The following is a 27,315-nucleotide window of genomic DNA, read 5'->3' as shown; positions in this document are numbered from 1 at the left end:
TATAAAAACAAACAAAGAAATTAAATAATAATTAAATAATAAGCACTATCTAAAATCTAGCTTACTATTTTTTAAGGGAAAGAATTCTCTAGTTTCCATCTAGCCTGCTCTTAGCAGGGGAAGGAAGGGGAAAAGAAGATTTCTAGCTATTCTAAATATTGGGAAGTTTCTTCAAGATCAATCAGAAGACTGGACAAAGATACTGTTTAGTTCTTATCAGTTTGATCATCCACTGTGACCCCATCTGCATTCTCCCATCAACACAGCTGATTATCTCTCATAACTGTCCAATGGCCCTCCTCCTCATTCTTTTTCCTTGATTGTTGTGCCCAGCACATTTGGCAGCCTGCCTGCTTGACTCCAACTATCAGAGAAATAACTCTCAAATATCTTTTGCACACAGCATGCATTCTGGGGCACACAGCCATCAAACATATACAATTTCCATTCAGTATAATTTGGGGACAAGTAGAAAAGTCTAGCACTTTTTGCAGCCTATTATTGTTACTGCCACAAAGCGTAGGTCCCTAGATCCCCAAAAAAAAGTTGACCAGAGGCTGGGTGTGAGGAATATGTAGTCCATCTTCTCAAACAGAAGCTGTTTAGAGGAGGGTGGAGAAAGGGGAGTGTTCGACATCTGAGAATGTCTTAGGACCATGTGTGTAAGTGCAGAGCAATTCAGCTGACTCATACTGATAGCCAGATTAGGCGGGTATCTTTATAATCAACTCAGAAATCAACACTCAGTGGCTCTCTGAAATAGGAGAGCTAGAGGGAGATACAGGAAGTCCTGCAAGGAGAAAACACAAAATTAAGTCAGTTTGAGAAGCTAGAAAAATTGTCTGTGGTGAACTCTTTGCATTCCTGACCCAAGGCTTTGTTTGGTATAGTTAGTGTCTGACAAAATAGAAACAAAGGCAAACTTTGGGAATGTTTTTTAGGAAAGACCATACTGAGAGGACATATTGTGCAGTGGATCTGGCCCATTCACAAACTCCCTTGAAAGATAAACTGCTGGCACTAGAGGAAAGAACTTTGGTAATCCATGGAGAATATCAAACACAGTACAACCAGAGGGAGAAGACTCAAAGTACTGACGGGAGGAAGCAGGAGACTGTGAGAATGTTGTAGGGAGGGAGACATCAACAAATGTGTCTAAGTATCTGAAATTTTGTAGGCATATCCAATGTGTTAATGTGCTCTTTTATTATGCCTTAAAGTCTATCTACATTCCCCTGTGTACTTACTTTACATCTAAGTGAACTGACTTGTTCTATGCAATTCCATGTTTAAAAAATATATAAAAAAACAAAATCCCCCAGAATTCAAAAGCACCACAATAATTCTATGAGTTTGGAAGAGCAAAGAGCACTGTGTATGTTTCTACTGGCACAAAATTGGTAGTTCTTTTATTTTTACAGTTGGCAACAAGTTCTTTTCATTCTTCAAAATTATTGACCATCTGCCTTGTATAAACATTCTTAAATCGTGTTAACATTTCTGTCATATTATTCTGTCATATTTATTATGTTTGTTTTACTAATCTAAATATATTAATTTTAGTAATTCATTAATACTCACATTACAAAGATATTGTGATTACCTTTCAATGTCTGACAGGAGACAGAAAAAGAAGAAAAGGTGGATGGTGTCTGAAGTATTTACAGAAAGGCATGTACAGTGAAATAGATTGACAATGAGACAGACAGCAGGAACTCCATTGAGTAAGGACATAGAGCATGAAAAACACAAGGTGAAACTGCTATCTGTGCCTGACACATACAAAACATCTTTGAATAAACTACTCACATGTATGAAACCATAAGACTGAACTGATGGACTTTACGAGTTTGGCACAAAAATAAAACATGCATCAGAAGAATTATTGAAAAAAATATGTCTTTATGAGGAACCATTCAAATTTGAGACTAAAAAACAAAAACAAGTAAGGAGGAATGGAAATGAAATTTGGCTCTGAATCTTCCTTTCAGTTCCCCTAGTCCTAGGGCTGCCAGGGACTGCTTTGACCCTACCATAATTTAGAACAGCCTAAGTGCTGATCTAAATTATGTCAGCTGCAGCAGTCTCCTATAGGGACCACTCCACTGACCAGTGATTGGTCAGAGTACTGTGTACTTTAGCCTTGCTCCAACACACCCCGTACACAGTGGGAAGGAAGAGCAGGTGCTGACAGAGCTGGCTATGCCAGCTTTATGTCACCCAGGGGATTCCCTTACAGCAGGGAAATGCCTGGCTCCCTCTTTAGGGCAGCACACAGTTGCTGAAGTTTGGGCCGAGGATGTGGCCCAGGAGAGACAGTTGGGGGTTGAAGGAAAAAATAAAGATGAATTAGTTAAGTCTGGCCAAACTGGTTCAGCAAGTAAGAACTCTAAAGAATACCTGGGAAAAAGAAATACTAGACATACAATCGGCCCATTTAAACAAGAAGAAAGGTTAACTCTAAAAGTGTATCTAATATGGCTGAAATCAGCATTCTTTAAACAGAAAGTTGAAGTAGTCATCAATCAAAGGTTGTGCCAGTACAGCAGGTGAGGAAAAATTGACTGTAAGCACCAGGAAGGTGAGAGAAACAATACAACAGGTCCTAGAGATATTTGGGGGGAAAAAAGAGATTATTCTCTGTGCATGATAAGGCCTATGGGTAGGGCTCTAGACAAGGAACTTTCCATGTGAATCCTTTCATGGAGATTCCTCCCACACTACAAGAAGGATGTGGAAGAATTGGAAAGAGTCCAGCGGAGGGCAACAAAAATGATTAGGGGGCTGGAACACATGACTTATGAGAGGCTGAGGGAACTGGGATTGTTTAGTCTGCAGAAGAGAAGAATGAGGTGGTATTTGATAGCTGCTTTCAACTACCTGAAAGGGGGTTCCAAAGAGGATGGATCTAGACTGCTCTCAGTGCTACTAGATGACAGAACAAGGAGTAATGGTCTCAAGTTGCAGTGGAGGAGGTTTAGGGTGGATATTAGGAAAAACTTTTTCACTAGAAGGGTGGTGAAGCACTGGAATGGGTTATCTAGGGAGGTGGTGGAATCTCTTTCCTTAGAGGTTTTTAAGGTCAGGCTTGACAAAGCCCTGACTGGGATGATTTAGTTGGGGATTGGTCCTGCTTTGAGCAGGGGGTTGAGCTAGATGACCTCCTGAGGTCCCTTCCAATCCTGATATTCTATGATCATCCTATGGGCAGAGAGTGTTGGAAAAGGCCACTGAGACCACCCCAAACATCCCCAAGGATCAATGAAAGGCCAGGGCCACCTATGTAGACACTGCTGCTGAACCAGCTCTGGTCCTGAGGGAGGACTCAGCTGAAAAGATTACAGCCTGGGGCCATAGTCTTTCCTGTCTGAGCTCTGTAGAGCTGGATAGGAAACAACATTTCCCTCTACCTGCTTCTTTCTCCTAGCTTACCCAGTCTTCCCCACTGCCTTCACCAAGTCCCCGAAGGGCCCCTCATAGGGTCTAGCAGAACGTGTATGTAACTGTGCCATGCAATAAGTGGAGCTATGCAAGGAGGGTCCACTCTGTGCACAGATCTTGGGTTGAGTATGATCAAAGCCAAAGGCAGAAAACAGCAAAATGAGATTCTACCTGGAAATATGCCAGCTTGTATTGCTGGGGAATAATAAATGAAACAGATCTTGAGAGACAGAAATTTTGAAACAAGTAATGCAGAAAAAGACTTACTTATGACAGTGGATAGCAAATTAGATGAGCTCCAATTTGATATAGCGGTAAAAAAAGTCAATGTGATATTGGACAATATAAGCAGATGCATCATGGCATGGCCAGGGAGATGACACTTTCTCTCTGTATGAACAAATAGACCACAACTGGAACTCTGGGCCAAATGCCTCGCTGGTATAATTTATCATCCATGGAGTTAAACCAGAGATAATTTTGGCCCATCATATTCAGTTCTGGGTACCTTAATACTAAAAAGATGTAAACAACTTGGAGGAAATTCAAAGAAGACAAATGAATAGTTTAGGGCTGCTGGGATTTTCTTATGAGAAAAGATTTAGAAAAAAACTAAGAATCTTGGCCAAACAGCTAATGGAGAATATAAGCCAGAAAGAAGAGAGAGGAACAATTTTAAGTGTTATTCAAGGGGATATATATTAGGACAATACAGGGAATAATCATTCTGTAAGTCTAGCTGGATCAGTAAGACTTCCTTATATAAATATTGTTCCAATGTCTCCAGACATCTTGTGGTTCTCAATACCATGTCCCTAGGCATAATACTCACACTAGCTACCCTTTCCTTAAACTCTTTTATCTTGGTTCTTTCCAATCCTTCTGCTATACTTTTTTACAACAGTGACTGAATTCAAAGGCCCTCTTGCCCATTCCAAATGCTGTACATTTTGGTTTCAAGCACTCCGCTGTGTGAATAAGGCTCTAAGAGTGTATTGCCAATCTGAGACATCACCCACTTGGTAATCTGAAAATATGCATAATTTAAATGAATTTCTTTGGAATATAAACATAAAAACAATGTATTTCATAAGCAGTGCTATCACCATAAAGAGTAAAAAATGAGGCGATATCACAATCTCCGTGGAGCATGCTGTATTGTCTTCTAGGCCCATCCCATTCAAATCTACATTCTCTCATCAGTCTTGCTCCCTCCCCAACTTTCAAGATGTCTCTTTTCCTCACCTTCTGATACCTTACCTATTTTTTTACACTGCGTAGTTCTGAGTGGTTTTCAGCCAGTAGCAGTACGGGAAGGGCCTTGTCAGTGTCAGTGTGACACTAATATATAGTCTCCTCCATCCCACCTTTTTCATAGGTGCATGGGCCATCACCATCTCCACTCAAAGCATTCTCACCCCCTAAACCACAGATCAAGACTCAGACCAAAGAATTGCCCTCCCCAACCCCAATTCTCCTCTTTAATTTCCCCTACCCTGAGTCATAGATTATTGTCCCACACTCCAACGTTGTGTTCCTTTCGGGCCAACAGAATTAGTACTCTCCGGCTCCACTGTCTTCTCCTTCCTACAGTCAATTTGCCAGAAGAGGGAGTCCATCCACACTGAGAATGGGATTTTGCTACCCAACAGAATTGCCCTTTAGTTTCATACCAGCCTCATGTTAGTGCCTGCTCCATCTCTGCCAGAACTGATTTTGTCAATCATTCAGGAGAAGCAGCACTGAAACAGCATCATTCTCTTCACTTTCACCACTGTGGTGCAGGCAGCATATTATGACTGACAGGAACAAAGCCTACACATATGCATCAGCGGCAGGGAAAAATGACCAAGAGAAAAATAAATATGAAACCTCGGAGGAGGAAGGAAATCCAGAGAAGAGGTGGGAGGTGGAACACAACAGAGGGAGGATGACACCTTTAAAATTTTTTTTTCATTTGAAAAATATTGCTAATGTATGGTTTTCTCCTTATTAACCATTATCTGTGGGGAAAAAATACATTTAAAATAACGGAACTCTCAATTTTATAACTGAATACAAAATAAGGGGTTTCTGCTCATTCTTTGTCACTTATTTAAAATGCCTCTCCCTCCAAAACACCTTTTCAGATACAGGAAGATCCTTTAGAGTAAACCTCTAAATGTGAACTTTAATACTTTACCCTTGGTTTCATATTGCCCATTTCCCAGCCCTTGTCTTCTTTAGACTAAGATCTTCGGGAGGGGCAATCTTTTATTATGTGTCTTTGTAGCACCTAGCACAGGAGGGCACCAGTTTCTGTTGAGGCCTCTCGGTGCTATTCTGATACATATAAGTAAATAAAGATAACAGGAATCCCTGGTTGATATCAGAGGCAGGGTGGCTCTGGGCCGACGTGTGGGACACAGCCAAGCAGACAGAATTCACAGGTATAGGGCACTGCACCAAGTGAAAATCTGCCTTTACCTCTATAAGTATGTTGAGTTGGTGAGAAAAGAGCAGGATCCACAACAGACCTCACTTCTAATAAGGGGCAAGATCTAAATCCATTAGCTGGCTGCTGGGAAGAATTGCTTGTTGGCAAGATAGCCAGCCAGCTGCTTCTTAAGAACTACATGAAGCAGCAGCAAAGCTATAATTCACAGAATGAAGTCAGGTGTACAGTGCAGTTAGGGGCTGGCTTCTTTCTCTAGCAACTTCAGTAGCATGCTTCCCTCACATATTTCTAGTTCCTGCATATATATCTGGGTGATAGGATAGGACTGAGAGAAGACAGCCAAAAGTAGCTGCTTCTGGGAAAATATCCTCTTCTTTCCCTCTTTCCAACAGTTATGGCCCTAGCAACTAGCAGGCCAGTGCCCAATCATCATCTCAATCAGCCAGCTGGTTGGAGGTTTTGATTTCCTTTCCCTGCAAATTACCTACTAGAATGGTCCTCTTGTCTCCTCACCGGCTCCGTCATTTTCACTTACCTGCTGCAGAGAAGGAATAATAAATAAAATAATAATAAAAAAAGAAAGGGGGAGGGGATTTCCTCTATGTCCCTGTATAGCAATTGGGTTACTGCCCGTCAAATATCTGCGGTGTTCAGTGTGAGAACAAAGAATGACTCCAACTCCTTCAACCAGGAAATGGAAGAAAGGGCTAGAAAACAAGCATTATAGTTTAAAGTGTAAAGTTGTAAAGCTGAAGTTTAAAACATACTCAAATTTCAGGTGTGTCTACTCTATAGGAACTTCCTAGATTTAAAAACAGTGGTTGGAATTTGAGAGAGGAACAAATGTTATGCTCACAATTCACAAGTACTACTGTGCATATCTGAAACTCAAAGAACAGACAATTTACTTTCAGCGCTCACCCACAAATGAACTATAGAACTTTCCCCTATTAGACTCATCCAATCTGTATTCCTAGATGGTATTAAGGAGTCCAAACATGTTCACTATTGACTGAACATCCATTCTCTCACACTACATTAATTTTAATAGACCCTCTTGCCAATACACCTTAGTAACAATGTGCTCAACCAGATTTTCTCACCCCACCATAAATTCTAGGGTGAATTAGGAAAGGGTCTGTTAAAGGATGATACAGGCCATTCTTTTGTGATGGTTTGTAGTTTTCTCTCCCAATACATTTTCTTTTTATTTAGCACTTCCATTTTTATCCTGTGTTCCTCTTCAGCCATCTCACACTCCCTTTCTATCTGTTGTATTTTTGCCACATGCACTTCATTCATTTGTATCAGCTGCAGTTGTAAAATTGACATTTGCTGGTGATGCTCTTCCTCATGCATCTTTTTCAAAGCTCCCTCTTGAGTGGCTTTACTTCGATAGTTTTTATTCGCTGTTATTCTGACAGCTGAACATGAGGGCTCAGGTTGGGAGGTGCCTTCACATATTGGGAAATGTACTATCTCTTTCTCTTCATCACACAGTTCTCTGTTTGAGACAGAAAATGACTCTGCAAAAAAACAGCAAACAAACCTGTAAGATACCCTCTTTTTTTCAAACAGCGTGATTGTGTAAGGAATAACAGTCATCGGTTGACACATCACATGCACACCTTGTGCTTCTGTAATGTAATCAGGGGCGGCTCTAGACATTTCGCCGCCCCAAGCATGGCATCACGCTGTGGGGGGCACTCTGCCAGTGGCCGGTGCCGTGGCTCCAGTGGGCCTCCCGCAGGTGTGCCTGCGGAGGGTCCTCTGGTCCCGCGGCTTCCGTGGAGCCGCGGGACCAGAGGACCCTCCGCAGGCATGCCGCCAAAGACGGCCTGCCTGCTGCCCCCCCGGCGGCCGGCAGAGCGCCCCCTGCGGCATGCCGCCCCAAGCACGCGCTTGGTGCGCTGGGGCCTGGAGCCGCCCCTGAATGTAATGTAGGAGCCACCAAGTGACACAGTCTAAATATTTAGCATTCTCTTTATATTTTGACAGAGCATGTGATAAGATCTTCAATCGCTCTCCTAGAATTGTATCTGAGGTAAGGAAGCACTGGCTCCTACACTAAACGAGAGATTTAGTATACTATTTACCCCTTAAGCACCACTCCCGTACACCCCAGAAGTATGCATTTTTACATCTATTTATGTAGGACCAAATTATATCAACCTTACTTTGAGGTATGCCTTATCAGTGCAATTGAAATGAATAGGACTATTTGTTCAACAAAATACTGCTGAGACTAAAGGTGTTAGGAAATAGGAGTACTATTACAGATCATCACGTGTGTACCATAAATAGAATATTAACAATTACAAAAACAAACAGATCACTTTGTTTAGAGAAATAATAGGTAACAATGCAGTCAACTTTTTCTTTTGGGGGAGGGGGGATACCAAGTTACAGGATGATCCTTCTTACACAACCCAAGATACATTGTCTCACCTTCTTTGTGCAAAGAACTGTATTTAGACAACAACAAACCAATGCAAATCCATTATACTTATTTCATTTGGGTTTTTTTTTAAATAGTAATATTTCTTTAGCAGGTGAGTGCATTCTCTCTTAGTAGTGAATAAATGATAAGCAAATGCTACAGTAATACAATAAAGTAATAATCACTAAGTATCTCCCCTTTCTCTAATTTTACAGTGTAGGTACTTGATATACTTTTTATAACACTTTTTTAGTCATTTATTTAATTTGGTTAATTTTTTCATTTCCAGTGACAAGCAACCAATAGTCTAGTGGTTACTAACCAATGAGAGATTAATTCTTTATTTCTTTGAATAAGACCATCTCTACCAGTGGCTCTTATGGTTTTCAAATGCATCTCAATGCTTTCATAAATTGGAGCTATGCATTATTACATAAAAATAGAGCAGCAGCAGCGGCGGCGGCGGCAGCGGCAGCAGCGGGGGGAGGGATAGCTCAGTGGTTTGAGCATTGGCCTGCTAAACTCAGGGTTGTGAGCTCAATCCTTGAGGGGGCCACTTAGGGATCTGGGGCAAAAATCAGTACTTGGTCCTGCTAGTGAAGGCAGGGGGCTGGACTCAATGATTTTTCAAGGTCCCTTCCAGTTCTAGGAGATTGGTATATCTCCTATTATTATTAATTTATTCAAAGCTCCCTTCTGTGCCATCCTAATCAGAGCCAGTGAAGGAACTAATTCCTTATTATGCAAGGGGTATAGCAGATGCCCTCCTGCAGGGTCACTCCACCTGTACTCTCAATGAATAAGGGCCAGTTTGATACCTCTCATCTTCTCTCACAACTGTCTCAAGTATTCTTCCGTGCTGCTTCTTTCAAAATATATCTGCCAGCCTTTCATCTCACTCAAATCCTTCCTAAAACCCCTTTCAGTACGTCATTTACCAAAAACGTGTTTTATCACCTTTCTTGACCTATCAGGACATACGTATGTTTAACCTGAACAATGTTTAATCATGTCTTCAGCCTATGCCCTTCCTTGCTCCTTTTCTTCCAGGTTGTAACTTCACTTGTCTCTTAAGACTATAATCTAAAACGGAAACTTTTTGGAGCACGGACTAGTCTTACGTTTCCTGTGAAGTATATACCACACTTGTGTACACTACAAAATAAAATAATAAATATTAATAATCTTGTAGGAATGCTGGAAATCAGTGATTTTCATCTGGAAAGCAACTGACAGGTTATGTGGAGTTAAATCTAAGTAGTAATGAAAAAGGATTATTTTTGTACATTATGTAAGTGGTTTCAAGCCCTCTGTGCACTTTCAGTAGAATATATTTTATTCATTTCCCCTCTAGAAGCACAGGTAATAGATTTTATCTTGGCAGTGGAACTGCATGCATGGATGGTGAGAAATGCTGGGGCTATTTGTCTTCTCATGGCCCTGGAATAGGAAATATCTCAGTATGCAATTTTTTTAAATATTTGGATCATGCCCAAGTCTCTTAAAAAAAAATTAACCACTGATGCTCAGAAAACGGTCTGAATTTCAAGAAGTCTCAGTAAGCCAAATCAATGTGTGCAATCTGTTGTCCTTTTGATAAGCTAAAATGAGACACTGCTAGAGTTTGTTTATCCTATTCTGATAGAACAGGAGTTTTGGTGCCTGGAGATCAATATTATTTCCATTTGCATTCAATAAAATGGCACTTTGTGACAAATGGTGCAACAGAAAAGGAGCTACAGAATGGGAAACAGTTTAGCTGCTGTGGATGAATGATAACCATTAAGATGGTAGTCTGGCTCATTTACTAGTTCAAGACGTAAGAAATTGTTCAGGGTGAGTAGCACCTCTATCTTACAGGATGAAACACCTTCTAGTTTTTATCCCACACTCCTTCTGTAAGAGATTGAATACCACAGCTGAGATATTTACCTGAGTGGAGAAGAGGGATAAATAAGGAGTCAATATTTTCAAATCTCAGAGACAAAAAGGATTGGCAGTCTCAAAGTTTAAAGTGCACTAGCATGCTACACTATTACATCAAGTCTTCATGGCGCCACAGGATAGAGAAGGAGATGACATTTTTAAGGTGAGCTAGTTACAAGAGATAGTAGTGAATGATCCCTCAGAGGTAGTGACAGGGTCAACATAGTAACCTTTGGTTCACGTTGCATTAAATTTTTATATTGAAAGAGTTTACTTAAGAACATAACAATGGCCATACTGTGTCAGACCAAAGGTCCATCTAGCCCAGTATGCTGTCTTCTGACAGTGGCCAATGCCAGGTGCCTCAGAGGGAACGAACAGGTAATCATCAAGTGATCCATCCCCTGTCGCCCATTCCCAGCTTCTGGCAAACAGAGGCTACGGACACCATTCCTGCCCATCCTGGCTAACAGCCATTGATGGACCTATCCTCCATGAACTTATCTAGTTATTTTTTGAACCTTGTTATAATCTTGGCCTTCCACAACATCCTCTCACAAAGAGTTCCACAGACTGACTGTGGGCTGTGTGAAAAATTACTTCCTTTTGTTATTTTTAAACCTGCTGCCTATTAATTTCATTTGGTGTCCCCTAGTTCTGGTATTATGAAAAGGAGTAAATAACACTTCCTTATTTACTTTCTCCACACCAGTCATGATTTTATAGACCTCAATCATATCCCCCCTCAGTAATCCATTTTCCAAGCTGAAAAGTCCCAATTTTATTAATCTCTCCTCATATGGCAGCTGTTCCATACCCCTAATCATTTTTGTTGCCCTTTTCTCAACCTTTTCCAATTCCAATATATCTTTTTTGAGATGGAGCAATCACATCTGCACACAGTATTCAAGATGTGGGTGTACCATGGATTTATACAGAGGCAACATGATATTTTGTCTTATTATCTATCCCTTTCTTAATCATTCCTAACATTCTGTTCACTTTTTTGACAGCCGCTGCACATTGAGTGGATGTTTTCAGAGAACTCTTCACCATGACTCCAAGATCTCTTTCTTGAGCGGTAACAGCTAATTTAGACCCCATCATTTTATATGTATAGTTGGGATTATGTTTTCCAATGTGCATTAATTTGCATTTATCAACACTGAATTTCATCTGCCATTTTGTTACACAGTCACCCAGTTCTGTGAGATTCTTTTGTAGCTCTTTGCAGTCTGCCTGGGACAACTATCTTGAGTAGTTTTGTATCATCTGCAAATTTTGCCAACTCACTATTGACTCCTTTTTCCAGATCATTTATGAATACATTGACTAGAATTGGTCTCAGTATAGACCCCTGGGGAACACCACTATTTACTTCTCTCCGTTCTGAAAACTGATTATTTATTCCAACCCTTTGTTTCCTATCTTTTAACCAGTTACAAGTTCATGAGAGGACCTTCCCTTTTATCCCATGACAGTTTACTTTGCTTAAGAGCCTTTGGTGAGGGAGCTTGTCAAAGGCTTTCGGTAAGTCCAGGCACACTATATCAACTGGATTCCCCTTGTCCACATGTAGTAGATTGGTGAGGCATGATTTCCCTTTCCAAAAAACATGTTGACTCTTCCTCAACAAGTTATGTTCATCTATGTGTCTGCCAATTTTGTTCTTTACTATAGTTTCAACTAGAGAGAGATCACTTGATCATTACGTGTTAGGTTCACTCCCTCTGGGGTACCTGGCACTGGCCACTGTCGGAAGACAGTATACTGGGCTAGATGGACCTTTGGTCTGACCCAGTACGGCCATTCTTATGCTCTTAGTTTGTCCAGTACTGATGTCAGGCTTGCTGGCCTGTAATTGCCAGGATCACCTATGGAGCCCTTTAAAAAAATTGGTGTCACATTAGCTATCCTCCAATCATTTGGTACAGAAGGTGATTTAAATGATAGGTTACAAACTACAGTTAGTAGTTCTGCAATGTCACATTTGAGTTCCTTCAGAACTCCTGGGTGAATACCATCTGGTCCTGGTGACTTATTGCTGTTTAGTTTATCTATTTGTTCCAAAACCTCCTCGCATGACACTTCAATCTAGGACAGTTCCTCAGATTTGTCACCTAAAAAGAATGGCTCAGGTTTGGGAATCTCCCTCACATCCTCAGCAGTGAAGACTGATGCAAAGAATCCGTTTAGCTTTTCTGCAGTGGTTTATCGTCCCTGAGTGCTCCTTTAAGCTCTTGATCATCTAGTGGCCCCAGTGGTTGTTTAGCAGGCTTCCTGCTTCTGATGTACTTAAAAAATGTTGCCATTACTTTTGAGTCTTTAGGTAGCTGTTCTTCACTTTTTTGGCCTTCCTAATTATATTTTTACATCTCACTTGCCAGAGTTTATGCTCCTTTCTATTTTCCTCACTAGGATTTAACGTCCACTTTTTAAAGGATGCCTTTTGCCTCTCACTGCTTCTTTTCCTTTGTTGTTTAGCTATGGTGGCACTTTTTTGGTTCTCTTAATATGTTTTTTTAATTTGGAGTACAAATTTAAATTGAGCCTCTATTATTGTGTCTTTAAAAAGTATCCATGCAGCATGCAGGGATTTCACTTTTGACACTGTACCTTTTAATTTCTGTTTAACTAACTTCCTCAACTTTTGTGTAGACCTCCTTTCTGAAATTAAATGCTACAGTGTTGGGCTGCTGTAGCGTTTTCCCCACCACAGGAGTGCTAATTTTAATTATATTATGGTCACTATTACCAAGCAGTAGCTGAGAACTACTATGCAGGGGTTGTAAATTTACACTATAAAATTTAAAGATCGTTCTTAGAGAACCCAGGATCTCTCTTATGCCAGTGCAGTGCAAAACTTACTGAATAATTTCCCACACACCTAGCCAGCCAGAAAAGCTTTGATTTATTTTGCTGTGAAAAATACCAACAGATATTTTGTACATGAGTGAGATAGAAGATCCTTCTCCTCTAATTCATAAAAGGAAAAAAAAAAACCAAAATAATACGAACCCAAGCTGCAAGGCTCTGAGATAAGATCAAATAAGTTCTCTTTTTATTTTTGGGCACTATTTACCATCTTAATAAGAACAATCAGAAAACAAACCTGGCCACAATTTCAGCAATATTGGGCTCCATGGGTTGTAGCAATCTCTAAAAAAAGGTAAATATCAAAATACCAGCAAAAGCTATCTTTGGTTGGGGCCACTCTTCTTTCTGGTCCTGGATTACTCCTACCTGGTGTAGGTTAGCAAACAAAGGAGAAAAATACTTTTTTCAGGATGACCTTTAAAGGGCCATCCATCTGCTTTAGTCCAAACAACAAAATGCAGCTTAAGTCTTCTACATCAACTACCTTCAAAATAAGCAAGCGGGTAACTGTGGGGGGCGGGCTGGAAAGGGGACACATATATGCAACCATATATGCAGGGGAAGAGGGAAGCATGTCCCTTTTTATGCAACTCATGTAAAACCTTTGTTCCCACCTCATTAACTTCAGTGGGATTATTCATGTGACTAAAATGACGCACATGCTTAAGTACATTGCTGAAGTGGGGCCTTTAAACCCTAAATAAAATAATGTAAAGTATTACTATGGAAGAGGACAAGAAAAGGAACATCATGTAGAATCTGACCCCCTCTTTCAACTGTTCTGTGTGACAGTGAGAAATCTGGAGATCAAGAGAGCAGTAACTGAACTGGAGTGAAATCATACTGGATATATGCCACTACATGATCTCTCAGTGCTTCCCTTAAGAGGACTCACTCCACACATATTACTGCACAAATGCTACCAGAGCCGTACTCTCACTAAGTTACATCGAGGAGCTCAGACCTCTCATTGCTTTGTTGGAGAGGCTGAAGAATTTGACTCTCATACACTCGATAGCATTGTCCTTAACAAAAAACTAAAACATTTAATATGTAATAAAAAAAGCAGACATACAAAAACAGGATAGGTTATTTTTATTGCTTCTGCCTCATATTTACTATACTACATAAATTTCATTCTCATTAGCTGGGAGGTATAAGGTGGCTACATACTGGAAAGAGATTAGCCTCCTCCCTTGCCACATCAGGAGTGGTTTGTTATGGTCTAGATATTTATCGCAATACAGATACTTACTACAGGCTTGGCACCTGCTTTTGGAATAAAAAGGGCTCAATAATTATCAAGAAACCTAGAGCATTGCACTGATTTTGGGTTTAGCATATTTAAGCTGCACATTAAACCCATACTGTAATTGTTACATTAATATGTTATGGGCAAAACTCCTCAAAGGCTATGAAGAACAAATATTTTGGAAGAGGATTCTATGGTGGCTATTAAAATTGATTCAGCAAAAGCTAGTTCTACATTATTTGATCTGCATGCTGGCTTGCTGCCATATTATATCCTGTGTTAGATATGTAGGAGGTTTTTTATTTTAAATATGGTTAGAATAGATTTATTCTATTGCAATGACAGCCCATGAAAAAAATGTGGAAAGTTGGCTCAGACTATATGTATATGCCCAAACAAACAAAAACAAAACCAAAAAACAGGAGGACCAAAACAATGTCACCATGGCTAACCAAAGTAAAAGAGGTGGTTAGAGACAAAAAGACATCTTTTAAAAATGGATGTCAGATCCTCCTGAGGAAAATAGAAAGTAACCAACTCTGGCAAGTATAATTAGGCAGGCCAAAAAAGAATTTGAAGAGCAACTAGCAAAAAAGACACAAAAACTAAACAGAGGCAGGAAGCCTGCCAAACAATCAGTGAGGCCATTGATTTGACTGAGGTGCAAAAGGAGCATTCAGGGAAGACAAGGCCGTTGTGAGGAAGCTAAATGTGTTCTTTACATTGATCTTCACTAAGGAGAATGAGAGGGAGACTCCCATACCAGAATCATTCTTTTTAGGTTAAAAAAAAATCTGAGGAACTGACCTAAACTGAAGTGTGGATAGAGGAGGTTTTGAAACAAATTGGTAAATTAAATAGTATGAAGAACCAGATGGTATTCACGCAAGAGTTCTGAGGGAACTCAAATATGAAAGTGCAAAACTACTAACTGTAGTATGTAACCTATTGCTTAAATCAGCCTTTGTAGCAGATGACTGGATGATAACTAACGTAATGGTGATTTAAAAAAAAAAAAAAAGGCTCAAGAGGTGATCCTGGCAATTACAAACCAGTAAGCCTAATTTCAGTACGGGACAAATTATAATAAATAACAGAATAACATAGATAAACACAATATGTCGAAGAGTCAACATGGCTTTTGTAAATGGAAATCATGCCTCACCAATCGATTAGAATTCCTTGATGTGTCAACAAAATGTAGACAAGGATGATCCAGTTGATATGTAGTGCATTTGGATTTTCAGAAAGCCTTTGACAAAGTCCCTCACCAAAAGCTCTTAAGCAAAAACCAGTCCTTTTTGGAACTGTCTGCTCATGGATCAGAAATAGGTTAAAAGACAAGAAACAAAGGGTAAGAATAAATGGTCCGTTTTCCAGTTTTCACAGTGGAGAGAAATAAACAGCAGAGTCCCCCAAGGATCTGTACTGATAACAGTGCTGTTCAACATATTCACAAATAATCTGGGAAAAAAGGTAAACAGTAAGGTGGCAAAGTTTGCCAATGATACAAAATTACTCAAGATAATTACGTCCAAAACTAACTGAAATGTCATAAAGGGACGTAACAAAACTGGGCAACTTCTGGGCAACAAAATGGCAGGTGAAATTCAGTGTTGACAAATGCAAGGAATGTACTTTGGAAAACAATCTCAACTATACATATAAAATGATGAGGTCTAAATTAGCTGTTACTCCTCGCGAAAGAGATCTTGGAGTCATCATGGATAGTTCTCTGAAAACATCTGCAGCAGTAGTCAAAAAAGCTAACCATGTTAAAAACCATTAGGAAAGGGATAAATAAGACAGAAAATATCGTAATTCCACTATATAAATCCATGGTACACCCACACCTTAAATACTGTGTACAGTTCTGGTCACCCCATCTCAAAAATATATATTAGAACTGGAAAAAGTACAGAGAAGGACAACAAAAATGATTAAGGGTATGGAACAGCTTCCATATGATGAGAAATTAAAAAGCCTGAGACTGTTCAGCTTGGAAAAGAGACGACCAAGGGGGATATGATAGATGTCTATAAAATCATGAATGGTGTGGAGAAACTGGATCAGGAAATGTTATTTACCCTTTCACATAATAAACAGATGTCACCCAATGAAATTAATAGGCAGCAGGTTTAGAGCAAACATAATGAAGTATTTCTTCACAAAATGCACAGTCAGCCTGTGCAACTCATTGCCAGGGGAAGTTCTGAAGACCAAAAGCATAAGTGGTTCACAAAAGAATTAGATATGGTCATGAAGGATAGTCCATCAGTGGTTATTATGCAAGATGGTCAGGGATGCAACATCATGCTTTGGGTGTCCCTAATCCTCTGACTGCCAGAAGCTGGGACAGGATGACACATGATGGAGCACTTGATAAACTGCCCTTTTCTATTCATTTTCTCTGAAGCATCTGGCACCAGCCACTGTTGGTAGACAGGATACTGGCTAGATGGATCATTGGTCTGACCCAGTATGGCCATTCTTATGTTTAGAAAGTTGGTTTTACAGTATTTTATCTGCATGCTGTCATACTACTATATTATGTCCTGTGTGAGACATGTAGGTTTTTTTAAATTTGTTAGAATAGATTTATTCCACTGCAGTCAGTCCAGGAAAAAATAGATGTGGAAAGTTCTGTGGTTTTTTTTTTATGTTTTATTAAGAGTTAATTTAAAAAAAAGAGAGGCTAGAGGGGAGCATAGGGAATTTCTTGCCTCAGAGAATAACATCTAAACTTGCTGCTTGTGAGGAAAAATATTGCTGGAGATCAAACAAGCAAAGCAATGCTTTTTAAAAGATCAGAAGTGCCCTTTGGGACTTTCCTCTTCTGTGTGATGGCTATCAGGAAATAGAGGATCTATCCACATCTGGAAAGGTCAGCTGTTTAAACGATGACCAGTAACTTAAAAACGTACATAGTTTTCTTCACACGTGTAAAAGAATCAGATTTTACTACTGTGTATCTAGTGAAATATACAGAAGCCCTCAGTATTTTTGCTGTGAAATGACTTTTTAATAGCCAGCAATAAAATTTTAAATAGAGAGATTTACACTGCTAAATTGAACCCCTTTAATAATAGAATAAATAATGAAAATGCATACACACCCTTAACTAGAACAGTGTTACTTGGATCACTATAGTAGCATTTATACCTTGATTAGAAGCATCAGGTTGATATTCAGAATCTTCTTCTGGTGGACTCTGTAAAAAGTACATTTGCTCAGGCATCATGCTGGCAATCTTCTCTTTCCCTATGATGTGAGTATTTATAAGTGGACTAATACTTCTTTTTACTTTCTCCCGTCTTTCATGTGCCATTATCTTTTTTGTCCGTGCCTTGATATTTTCCCAGCATTTCTTTAACTGCTTGAAATCTCGTAGTGATACACTAGGTTGAGAATTATATTCATGGGCAAGCGCTTGCCAAGTACGTTGTTTCAACGCAATAGTTCTTGCATCGCTTTTTTTACACTCAAGTACATATTTGTATTTTTCAACTAATGCAAGCAGCACACTCTTTTCCACTTCTGAGAAGTACTTAGCAGGCTTTATTATTTCGTTGTTTTGCATTTTCTACTATTTCTCCTGGAAGCCAAAAAACCCTGTAAAAACAAATAAGGATTGGTTGTTCATTCTGTCATCAAATAATTATGTATCAGCAAAGGATTCCAAAATTAAGCCTTCAGTTAACAATTTCTAAAGCTGTAATTCTACAAGGCCTTCTTTTTTATATGATAGCTGAATAAAATGTTGGGATAACTAGACAAAAGATACAGATAGTAAAGATATCTATAGTATAAATATCAGCTCTTATACAACACCACCTAACAAAATTGTTATGTAACAAGCACATGATACAGGATAAGCTTCCCATCTTAATTATGATTGGCAGGCCAGGATGCCACACCCTGTATCATAGCATTAAATAACTACATGTAGCCATAAAAGTGTTTAATTTACAGAAATAATTTGAATTAAAAGGGATATCTAGATCACCTATGCTACCCCTGTCATTTTAGCAAGCGAGATTTTAGAATCGTTACTGCAAACTACTGGCTTAATGTCTAAATGTAGCCTTGAATAGCTCCAGGGAAAAGGATTCCACAACCTTTTCCTCAGATGGTTTCATTGTTTATCTAATGGTTATAAAGTTTTGCCTAAAATATAACATACATTTTCCCTGCAGAATTTTAAGATAATTATTTTCGTTCAATTCTTGCTGACTGAGAATAACCAGCCTCTATCCTCTTCCCAACAAACCTTTCCAATGTTGAAATTCATTGTTCTACAAGAATAGCGCAAATGATAATATCCAATTTTAAAATGAAGTGTTTTGGGCTTGCTATAAGTTTTATAAAAGTAGTCATAAGATTTTTGAAACATGATCAAATATATTGAAATGTATTTGTTTATTGTAATTTTCTTTTAGTCAATGTTTCCCCCCCCAAGTGTTCTAAGTCACTCAAGTCTTATTTCATTCTACAATATTATAGGACAGATATTTCTGCCTTTCTACAGAAAGCTCTATTGGAGGACTAAAGATACTTGGAAAAATATCATGAGGTTGGGAAGAGACAGAGTTTGAACCAGTAGACTTGAGCGCATTTATGGAGAGGGCCAGCCTCTCTGGGTAGGTCTACACTACAATGTAAGCCTGAGTTCAACTTCAAGTCTAAACCCTCCTTTTAGTCACACACAATTCTGTCTGACTCAGGACAGCAAGCCATCTGGACCTAAGAGCCGGTGGGGGTGGGCCCAAGCTAGAGTCCAAACTATCATTTGTAGCATGGATGCAGCTTGGGCCTGGTTCCCCTGAAAGTCCACCAACAGTATATTCCACGTCCTATGGACAGTGTTCCTTGGCCTTTCTATCCCATGACTAGCCAGGTGCTCATCATCTAACAGGTGCTCATCGTTTAACCTTTCCATTTTATTCTGATCTCTGAACTGGAAACAGAGTGAACCATCTCATGTGTTAGCTACGGTGACTGACAAGAAGTCCTTTGCTGAGCACGCTGCTACCTGGTCACAGGATCACAGTCAGATTCTGGCAAAACTCTGGTATGATGAGAGCAAGATGTTCAGCTTCAGTAAGAGTTCCAGAAATAACCATGTGTACCAAGAAATGTTGGAGAACCTGGCAGCACAGGAATGCATTCTCTATTATGATTCCAGGCAGTCCCTGTGGTAGGTATATAATCCATGTGTGCAGTATTAAGAGTCTACATTGTTGGGGAGTGGGGTGCCTGTAGTCCATAGACAGCTATAGTCCAAGCAGGCTATATCGTGAGCTATAGCTGCACCAGGGTAACGGCATGAATGCAGATAGCTTTCAGCAACTCACAGGAGGCAGTAATACACGTGGAAGCTAGCACCGCATCTTGTTGTTTTCATGTATTCTCATCCAACCCCAGGTGCTGATAGTTGCAAACTTTTCCTATATTAGACACTCCAGATGGGCAGGGCCGGCTCCAGGGTTTTTGCCACCCCAAGCAGCACAAAAAAAAAAAAAAAAAGCTGCTATCGCAATTAGCTCAACCGCTGCCACCTCAGTCTTCGGTGGCAATTCGGCGGCTGGTCCTTCACTCCGAGAGGGACCGAGGGACCCGCCGCTGAATTGCTTGATGTGCTGTCCCTCTCTGTTGGCTGCCCCAAGAGCCTGCTTGCTGGGCTGGTGCCTGGAGCCGGCCCTGCAGATGGGAGTCACATTTTGGGAAAAGGCATACTTGCTGGGCCCTCCTCTGTAAGTCACCAGCCCATTCCCCTTGTAGATGTGTTGTCAGTCACCATAAGCTTCAAAAACCTCATTAGCATACAAGAAGGCTTGCTCCTGGTAGCTTGAGCCAGAATATCCCTTTGCCATTCAGAAACCTCCAGCATGTTGAATGCTTGAAAGGATTGTGAAACCACATGTAGAAAACCATGGCAAGGGGCATCACCCTCCTACCTCCCCAAGGCTGAAATTGTCTGCAATGTTTAAAAAAAGATATATCAGTTGTCAATTTCACCTCACCATTCTGTGTGAAGGCTTTAAATTCTGCTTAATTCTCATGTGCATCCATGGAGCCTCTGGGAAAACCTTGCTCTTGGAATATACTGAAGCACTTTTTTACATTTTTTGGCCTTGAGATTTCAAGGACACTTTGGTGATGATGTAGTGAACCTTTTCTGAAGCACTGACACAATAATTTCCTGTTCCATTCCTGTTTTCAGGCCCTTCTATCTCTGCAGGACAGCCACAGTCCAGCAGAAGCCAGGGATGTCACAATGCAATCAAAGAGGAAATGTGTCCACAACAGCACATCCTGGACAGGGCCAGCCAGCAGTTTCAGTACCAGAGGGAGAAGGATTCACAACAAACTGAAAGGCAATGTCTGATGAGAGACTTTCAGTGAAGTTCCTTCAGCAGGGACGTCACTGGAGGGAAAAAGACAGAGCACAGCAGAAAGACCTGTTTGAGAGGCTGCTTGTGCTAATGACTGGGAAAGTGCACGCTTCCACTCCACCTACACTTCTTGCACCAGCACCATGGCTGATGTCCCATCCATGCTACATGTCCTGCAGATTAGGAACCCACTGGATAATTTTGTGGTTGGGTGGCCCATGCAACCAGAACTGAATTCTAGTTGGACTTGGCAAATGTATCCCCTGTAATCCTCCACACCTGTGCAGTCCTCCCACCCCTCTGCAACAGCACCAAGTGCATGCAGAAGCACTAGAAGGGCAAAGAACATGGGGCTGGGGACACTCTGAAGTAGAGGAATTTTTTTTTTTGGCATTGGTTTCACAGGTTTGGACAGCTCACTGTTTGAGATAAACATTTTTTTATTTTGTTCACTTCATGGCAGTTGGCCTTATACATTTTTAAATAGTAATTTTTAATACATTCATGTTAACATATAAAGACTTTGAATTCATTAACAGTTTATTACCACCACTACAGATGAACTACATAACACATGCACTTCAAAGAACAAATATAAAACCATGATGGGACATAACTGGGAAGTCATATGCAGCAAAACATCTCAATATGACTTTTCAAATCCACAAGTATAAACCTGAGTTCATCTCCTCCATAAGAAAATGCATAAGAGCCACCAGCCCCTCCATGATAGTATAAGCAGTCATTCCATCCATAATTAAAAATTCATAACAATCACTGGCCTCCCTAGCATACAGCAATAGTACTTTATTGTTGATATTGCTGTACAGATATATTGATAAACATACTACTTTCTCGCATCCATTGGTCCATGGAAGGCCATAACGTGGTCACACAAAACATCCCTAATTTCTGTTGTACTTTCTGGCTGAGTGTATCAGTCTAGCAATCCATTACTGTCAAGAGTCTATTCTGAATGAAGTGGCTCACCTTTGGCTGCACAAAGATTGGGAAGAGCACAATGATGCAGACAGCACCGATAACACTGGAATCTAAACAATTCTGTGAACAGCACCAGTAGGATTTCCATCTGCCAAATGCACTTTCAACCACCATTCTGCACCTACTGACAGTGTGATTAAACCTTCTTTTGCCCAGTCTCTGAGATCAGGGTACAGTTTCATAACCCAAGCCAAAAGGGGGTCTTCTGTAGCAGATATAGTTACTCCATTTATGACAATGTCATTTGGTGGGCACAGTGTCTCAGCCTGTCCACGATGGTAACTCCAGATTGGGGAAAACCCTGTCATCATGCACTTTTCCAGTGCAGCCTATGTTGGCATCCATGAATCAGCTTCTTTGGTCAACAAGGGCCTGCATAACAATGGAGTCCCTTTGCAGTTTATGTACTCATGTGCTCCTTGAGGATGGCAAACTATGGGCACATGAATCCCATCAATGGCCCCTGCACAGTTTGGACACCCCACAGCCAACTTGCTAACACCAAACTGGTTAGCAATGGACCTGTAGGAGTTAGACGTAGCCAGCTTCCAGACAGTTACAGCAACCCGTTTCTGGACCAGCATTGCTTTCCTCATTCTTGTGGTGGGGCTAGCTGTTCACAAAGCTCCAAAAACATTGCTTTCTTCATGCAGAAGTTCTGGACATGCTGCTGGTCATCAAAGGGATGGATGATGATGTATGTAATCCCACCAGTCTATACAGTGGGTCTGCTCCACAAGCGCCGGTCTACACAGGGGGCATCAGTTGCTCATGACTCCCGGTATAGTTGCATCAGCCAGTTGGAGTCTCTCATGTCTGTATCATCCTCCTCCACTGATAGGTACCTTTGGTAGGTCAGAAAATGCTGCCAAAATATCCACCAGCCTCTGATGGGTGCTCTGATCATTTCCTAAACAAGAGCGAAAGCGTGCCTCATTCACATTACTGGCTCTGGTTGACAGGAGCATGCAGACCCAAAAGATAGCTCGGTGTTGGCAGACTGAGACATCTTCCAGTAAAGTGCCATGGGATGGACAGTCAAGTTTTCCCCAACGCACCATGAACGAAAAGCTAGAGCAGCTACACCAGGGGAGGGTGACAGAAAGCCTGGGATAAGCTGATTTGACTCTGGTCTGCATAGTGAAGTCTGGATGCATGAGCATGGGTGTGAAAATTCTAAACCCAAGGTCACTAATCAATGTGGACAATCAAACGTGGGCTTAGAAACCCGTGCCTGCACATTCGGGTCCCACAGACTCAGTCTTACATTGCAGTATAGATATACCCTCTACGGATCTTTGAGGTCCATGATCCTATGGCAATACTGCTCATACCTGGACCTCACTTCCACCAAAGGAAAAGGCACACTGACAGCAAGAAATGGGATTCCATAGGCATTAGTTACAGAGTATTTTCCTGTGTGTTTGACAGAAGATTTTGCTGCAAAGAGTATCTTTTCTCTTGTCATGTTCCCTCCCAGCTTAGTCATTTCCCCTAAAACCATGTAGCCTCAAAGACCTGTGAGGTTTGCACAGAGGAGGTTTTGTGCAGCCAGAAGAGACCTATTAAGACATTTAGTTCACCTCCCTGCCAATGCAGTATTCTTCCCTACAACACACACTCTAGTATTTTGTCCAGTGCAGTGAGGCTTCTCTTATTTCCCTTAGGAAATCATTCCAAAATGGAACAGATTTCACTGTAAAAATATGTTTTCTGGTATTCAGCCTAAATTTTTCCTTTCTACATTTCATCCCACTAAGTCCTAGCTATTCCTCCTTGTACCATCCTAAATAAATACTTTCCCTCAAACACATTTACAGTCAGCTATTCTTATCTCCTTTCTCAGTAGACAACTGATTAATTAATATTTTCAGAATGAGTGACAGAAGAAATGAGCAAAGGTCAAAAGAAGGAAACAAAGGACAAAGAGGAAATACAAAAAAAATCCAACAATCCTGAAAACAGAAGAACAGAAAACCCAGAAAGAGGACTGTATCCTAGAGGATAAAAAAGAACAAACTATGGAGTAGGAATTGCAGCAAGGTGGACAGGAAATAAAACAAGGAACTCAGCCTCAAGGAATAAAATACAGTTGAGAGGATGGTATTGAAAGAAAATAGTAATGACAGATGGAGAAAATACTGCTTCCTCCTATTTGGCCATTTACTGTATTGCATCTTGATTTTTCATTCTGTAAGGAGAAAAAAGAGTGGAAAAAGAGAGGGAGCTGGATGGCTTGGAGAGGAGGGAGGACCCTCTGCTGTGACACGTCCTGCCTCACATCATGGCAGATGTCCCCCTTTTCTTTGTAAAAATCTGGTCTCCCCACGTGATGACAGACGAGTTCCTTTCTATGTGCAATCCCAGCATTCCACATACTATATGTGCAAAGAAACCCTGAAAGCATAGCAAACCAGGTATTCTAATTGCCTGCACTGACTACAAAGAAAAGTATACCAGCTTTAATTTCTTAACTATAATGAAAAAACAATTTAACAACAAGAGAAGAAACTGCCATCTGTGATGATGCAAACTAGGAATGAGTAGATACTAATTTCTAATGCTAATAGGAAAGTTTAAGTTTCAAAATTGCTGTTAAGTAAAAATTAATGCACTCTGCCCATTCATCCATGTTGCTCAGGTCATTCCAACATACCAAACTGCTCAGCAGCTTCAAACAGCCTCCAAAACCAAAACTAAAACTTTGCAACAAAGCGTGGCATTTCTTCCCCAAAAAATATTATTGAGGTCCATGATGGACAATATTCATTTGTATACCAGTGGCAAGTCTAAAGTCCAATACCTTGTGACTAGGACTAGGGAAAGAGGGAGATTTTCTGCTTTCCAGTGGACCATGCTGTACTTGCTTCTAGCTCTGGAAAAGTCAGAGATATCGGACTGTAAAATCATTACATTTTTATGTCTAGAAAAGCCATTTAATTTGCAAAGCCACTTTGCAAAGTCACTCATGAATAATGTAGCCATCTGAAACTTACAGGTAAACCTTTTATACTACACCTTAGTGTATTACTAATATTTATTATTTGCATTGTGGTAGCACCTAGGAGCCCTCATCATGGATCAGAAACTAGGCACTATGTAAATACAAAACAAAGAGACTGTCCCTGCCCAAAAGAGCTTATGATCGAAATATTCATTCTTTCTCTCTCTCTCTCTCTCTATATATATATATACACACACACATACACTTACTATTATAATCAGATCTTCACATATACATACAGTCTGCATATGCTCCCATGGAGCAGGCAGGGTCATGGCCTGACTCCATTAGAAGACTTAAGAGACTGCCAAAAGTTGTTTGAGATACCTAATGACTAAATGCATCAAGAATGTGCTTTGAAGCACCTTCTCCTGCATGCTTCATCTGCTTGCTTCAATATGTCGAGGCACATTTCCAGCCATTAGATAACTAAGAAGGGCCTTGAGACATGTCAAAGCATCAGTTCATGTCAAAGCATGAGAAGGTGCAGCAAGATACATCAATACATTTGTCCTTTACATGTGCTGAACTTCTGTCAGCCCTTTGGCTATTCCATGGAATAGGAGGAAGAACTCCCTTAGCCCACATCTTATGGAACAAATAATTTCCATGAAATGTGGGCCATGGACTATATATGTGCCCAGTAAGTAACCTAGTAATCAGAAATCTTTGTTGAAATGGAAGTAATTTTCTGTGCATGTCCCATAGCAGCAAGCAGGAACAATCTAGGAACAAGTTAGATACATGAAAAACTGTTACATGGTAAATCCTGAGAAACAAAGTATTCTCACACCCTTACCTGTTCCCATACAAATTCCTCTTGCAGTCACAAGCCTGTGCAGTAGATAATTTCAGTATGCCCAACATTCTATGCTGGCATAGGGCATAAACAATACATACTTTGCATTAAAAAAATTATTGGATTAAAAGTTATATACTGTGCACACTAAAACCTTTATTACTTTCAAATACTAAAGTATTTTCATTCCACCTTATCTTGGAAAGCATACTTCCATGAGGACTAAATGTTCAACCTTTTTATTTGGCTGTTTTTGAGTTATTTACTAGCAAAAGTAGGTTGGGAGAATTATATTTTAAAAAGGTACACACAGGGAAAAAACAAAGCAGGTGTGTATTATTTTATACACACACAATACTCTAACTCCAACATCTACATCAATTTAATGTGTACCTTTAAAAAAAAATTACTTTCAAGTGGAGCCCAAGGATGGACAATTTCAACTTCAAAAGACACATTTCTGAGAAAGTTCCAATAAAAGAAGATAGAATTAGAATGGAAATCCCTATCCAATCCTATCTTTAGTTTTCATTAACCACAAACATTATTCTGTATATGGATATCATCTGCTATTTAACTGAAGCCATGGGTTGGGGGGAGGTTGAATTCATTTAACAACACACAGCAGTATTACAGACAGTAATAGTTGAGCAGAAAAATGAAGAATAATTTATCCAATTTAAGTTAAAGGAAAAAATGAGAGCAGATAATATAATGATCAGAATTAGAAGTTGGTCATGACACCATGGCTAAAACCCTTGTTTTTAGGGGGCAGGGCAAAATTGCATGGGATTTGTAATGACCCAAAGCAGTCAGGACATTAGGTTTACAGCTCATTCAAATGATGGAACTTCCAACAGCCCAGTGTCCCACTTTCCTACAGCATCTAGGTTTTCCTCAATGGTCTCCCATCCATGTATCACCTAGGACTGACCCTGTCTAGTTTGAGATGTAATAAGATCATAGTGCGGCTGCAAGCCTGGTTTCTCTAAAAGCAGATTTTCCACTATGTGAATTCACAGTTGTCTTTAAATACTTGGTAATTAAATATACATTATTAATCATAATGAGAGGTATACATAAACTATAATATTAATATTAAAAATAGTTTTTTAAAAATTCTTTTCTAATCTTGTTTTAATATAAAGTGTTAATAGTTACTGTGGGTTGTTAGATAAAAAGACAGGCAATTAATTAGTTACAATCCATAAAACTGTTTGTATTCCAGTACTAGCAAAATAAAATTTTAAAGCAACCCAACCTACTAGTTATGGAGGACATCAAAAGCAGTTTGTGCAAGGCAAGAGGTAACAGATGCAGGTTATTATTTCTAATGTTTTCCTGAATCTCCTTTCAAAATAGACAGAAATATGAATCCTACCAGGCTTTCATGCATCAGGACATCTCAAGCATTAAGAGCCTGTTCTTATTTCCTTGCTGTTTCCTTCTTTCCTCTTCTAGTTAAATGAAACAGAGAACAGATTCTAGCCTGACAAAGAAGAATGCACCACCCAATGCATACAGACAGGCTGCAGCTGATATACAAATAACAGTAACATAAACCATGGCAGAAATAATTTAAAACGTTCATGTTATTACCCCAAGTCCCAGGAAGGCCTCGCTCTGTTGTATATGTAAAAATAACCCCACCCTTAGATACCAAAGCACAGCCCAAATGATTTCTCTGTACTCTTAACAAAGCACCACGATTACCAATCTAATCCCCTCCCCCTACTCCGTTA

General features: G+C 40.0%; 1 protein-coding gene across 4 annotated transcripts; it reads right to left on the bottom strand.

Annotated features, from left to right (window-relative positions):
• On the bottom strand, positions 1–27,315 carry MSANTD3 (Myb/SANT DNA binding domain containing 3). Of its 4 annotated transcripts, XM_050938259.1 has the most exons (4): positions 27,173–27,184; positions 26,955–27,030; positions 17,536–17,985; positions 1–7,404 (listed from the first exon to the last, which is right to left on the bottom strand). In XM_050938259.1, exons 3-4 carry the CDS (start codon positions 17,951–17,953, stop codon positions 6,995–6,997), a joined length of 828 nt encoding a protein of 275 aa, XP_050794216.1. In that variant the 5' UTR covers positions 17,954–17,985; positions 26,955–27,030; positions 27,173–27,184; the 3' UTR covers positions 1–6,994. The 4 variants fall into 4 exon arrangements, with proteins under 4 accessions (XP_050794216.1, XP_050794215.1, XP_050794214.1 ...); XM_050938258.1 differs by lacking the exon at positions 26,955–27,030 and having other exon boundaries at positions 27,173–27,315; XM_050938257.1 differs by lacking the exon at positions 27,173–27,184 and having other exon boundaries at positions 26,955–27,142.

Source organism: Gopherus flavomarginatus, chromosome 2 (genome assembly GCF_025201925.1).
Source record: "Gopherus flavomarginatus isolate rGopFla2 chromosome 2, rGopFla2.mat.asm, whole genome shotgun sequence".
NCBI classification, from domain to species: Eukaryota; Metazoa; Chordata; order Testudines; family Testudinidae; genus Gopherus; species Gopherus flavomarginatus.
The sequence above is the reverse complement of the archived record's forward strand: the minus strand, read 5'-3'. Positions and strand labels throughout refer to the sequence as shown.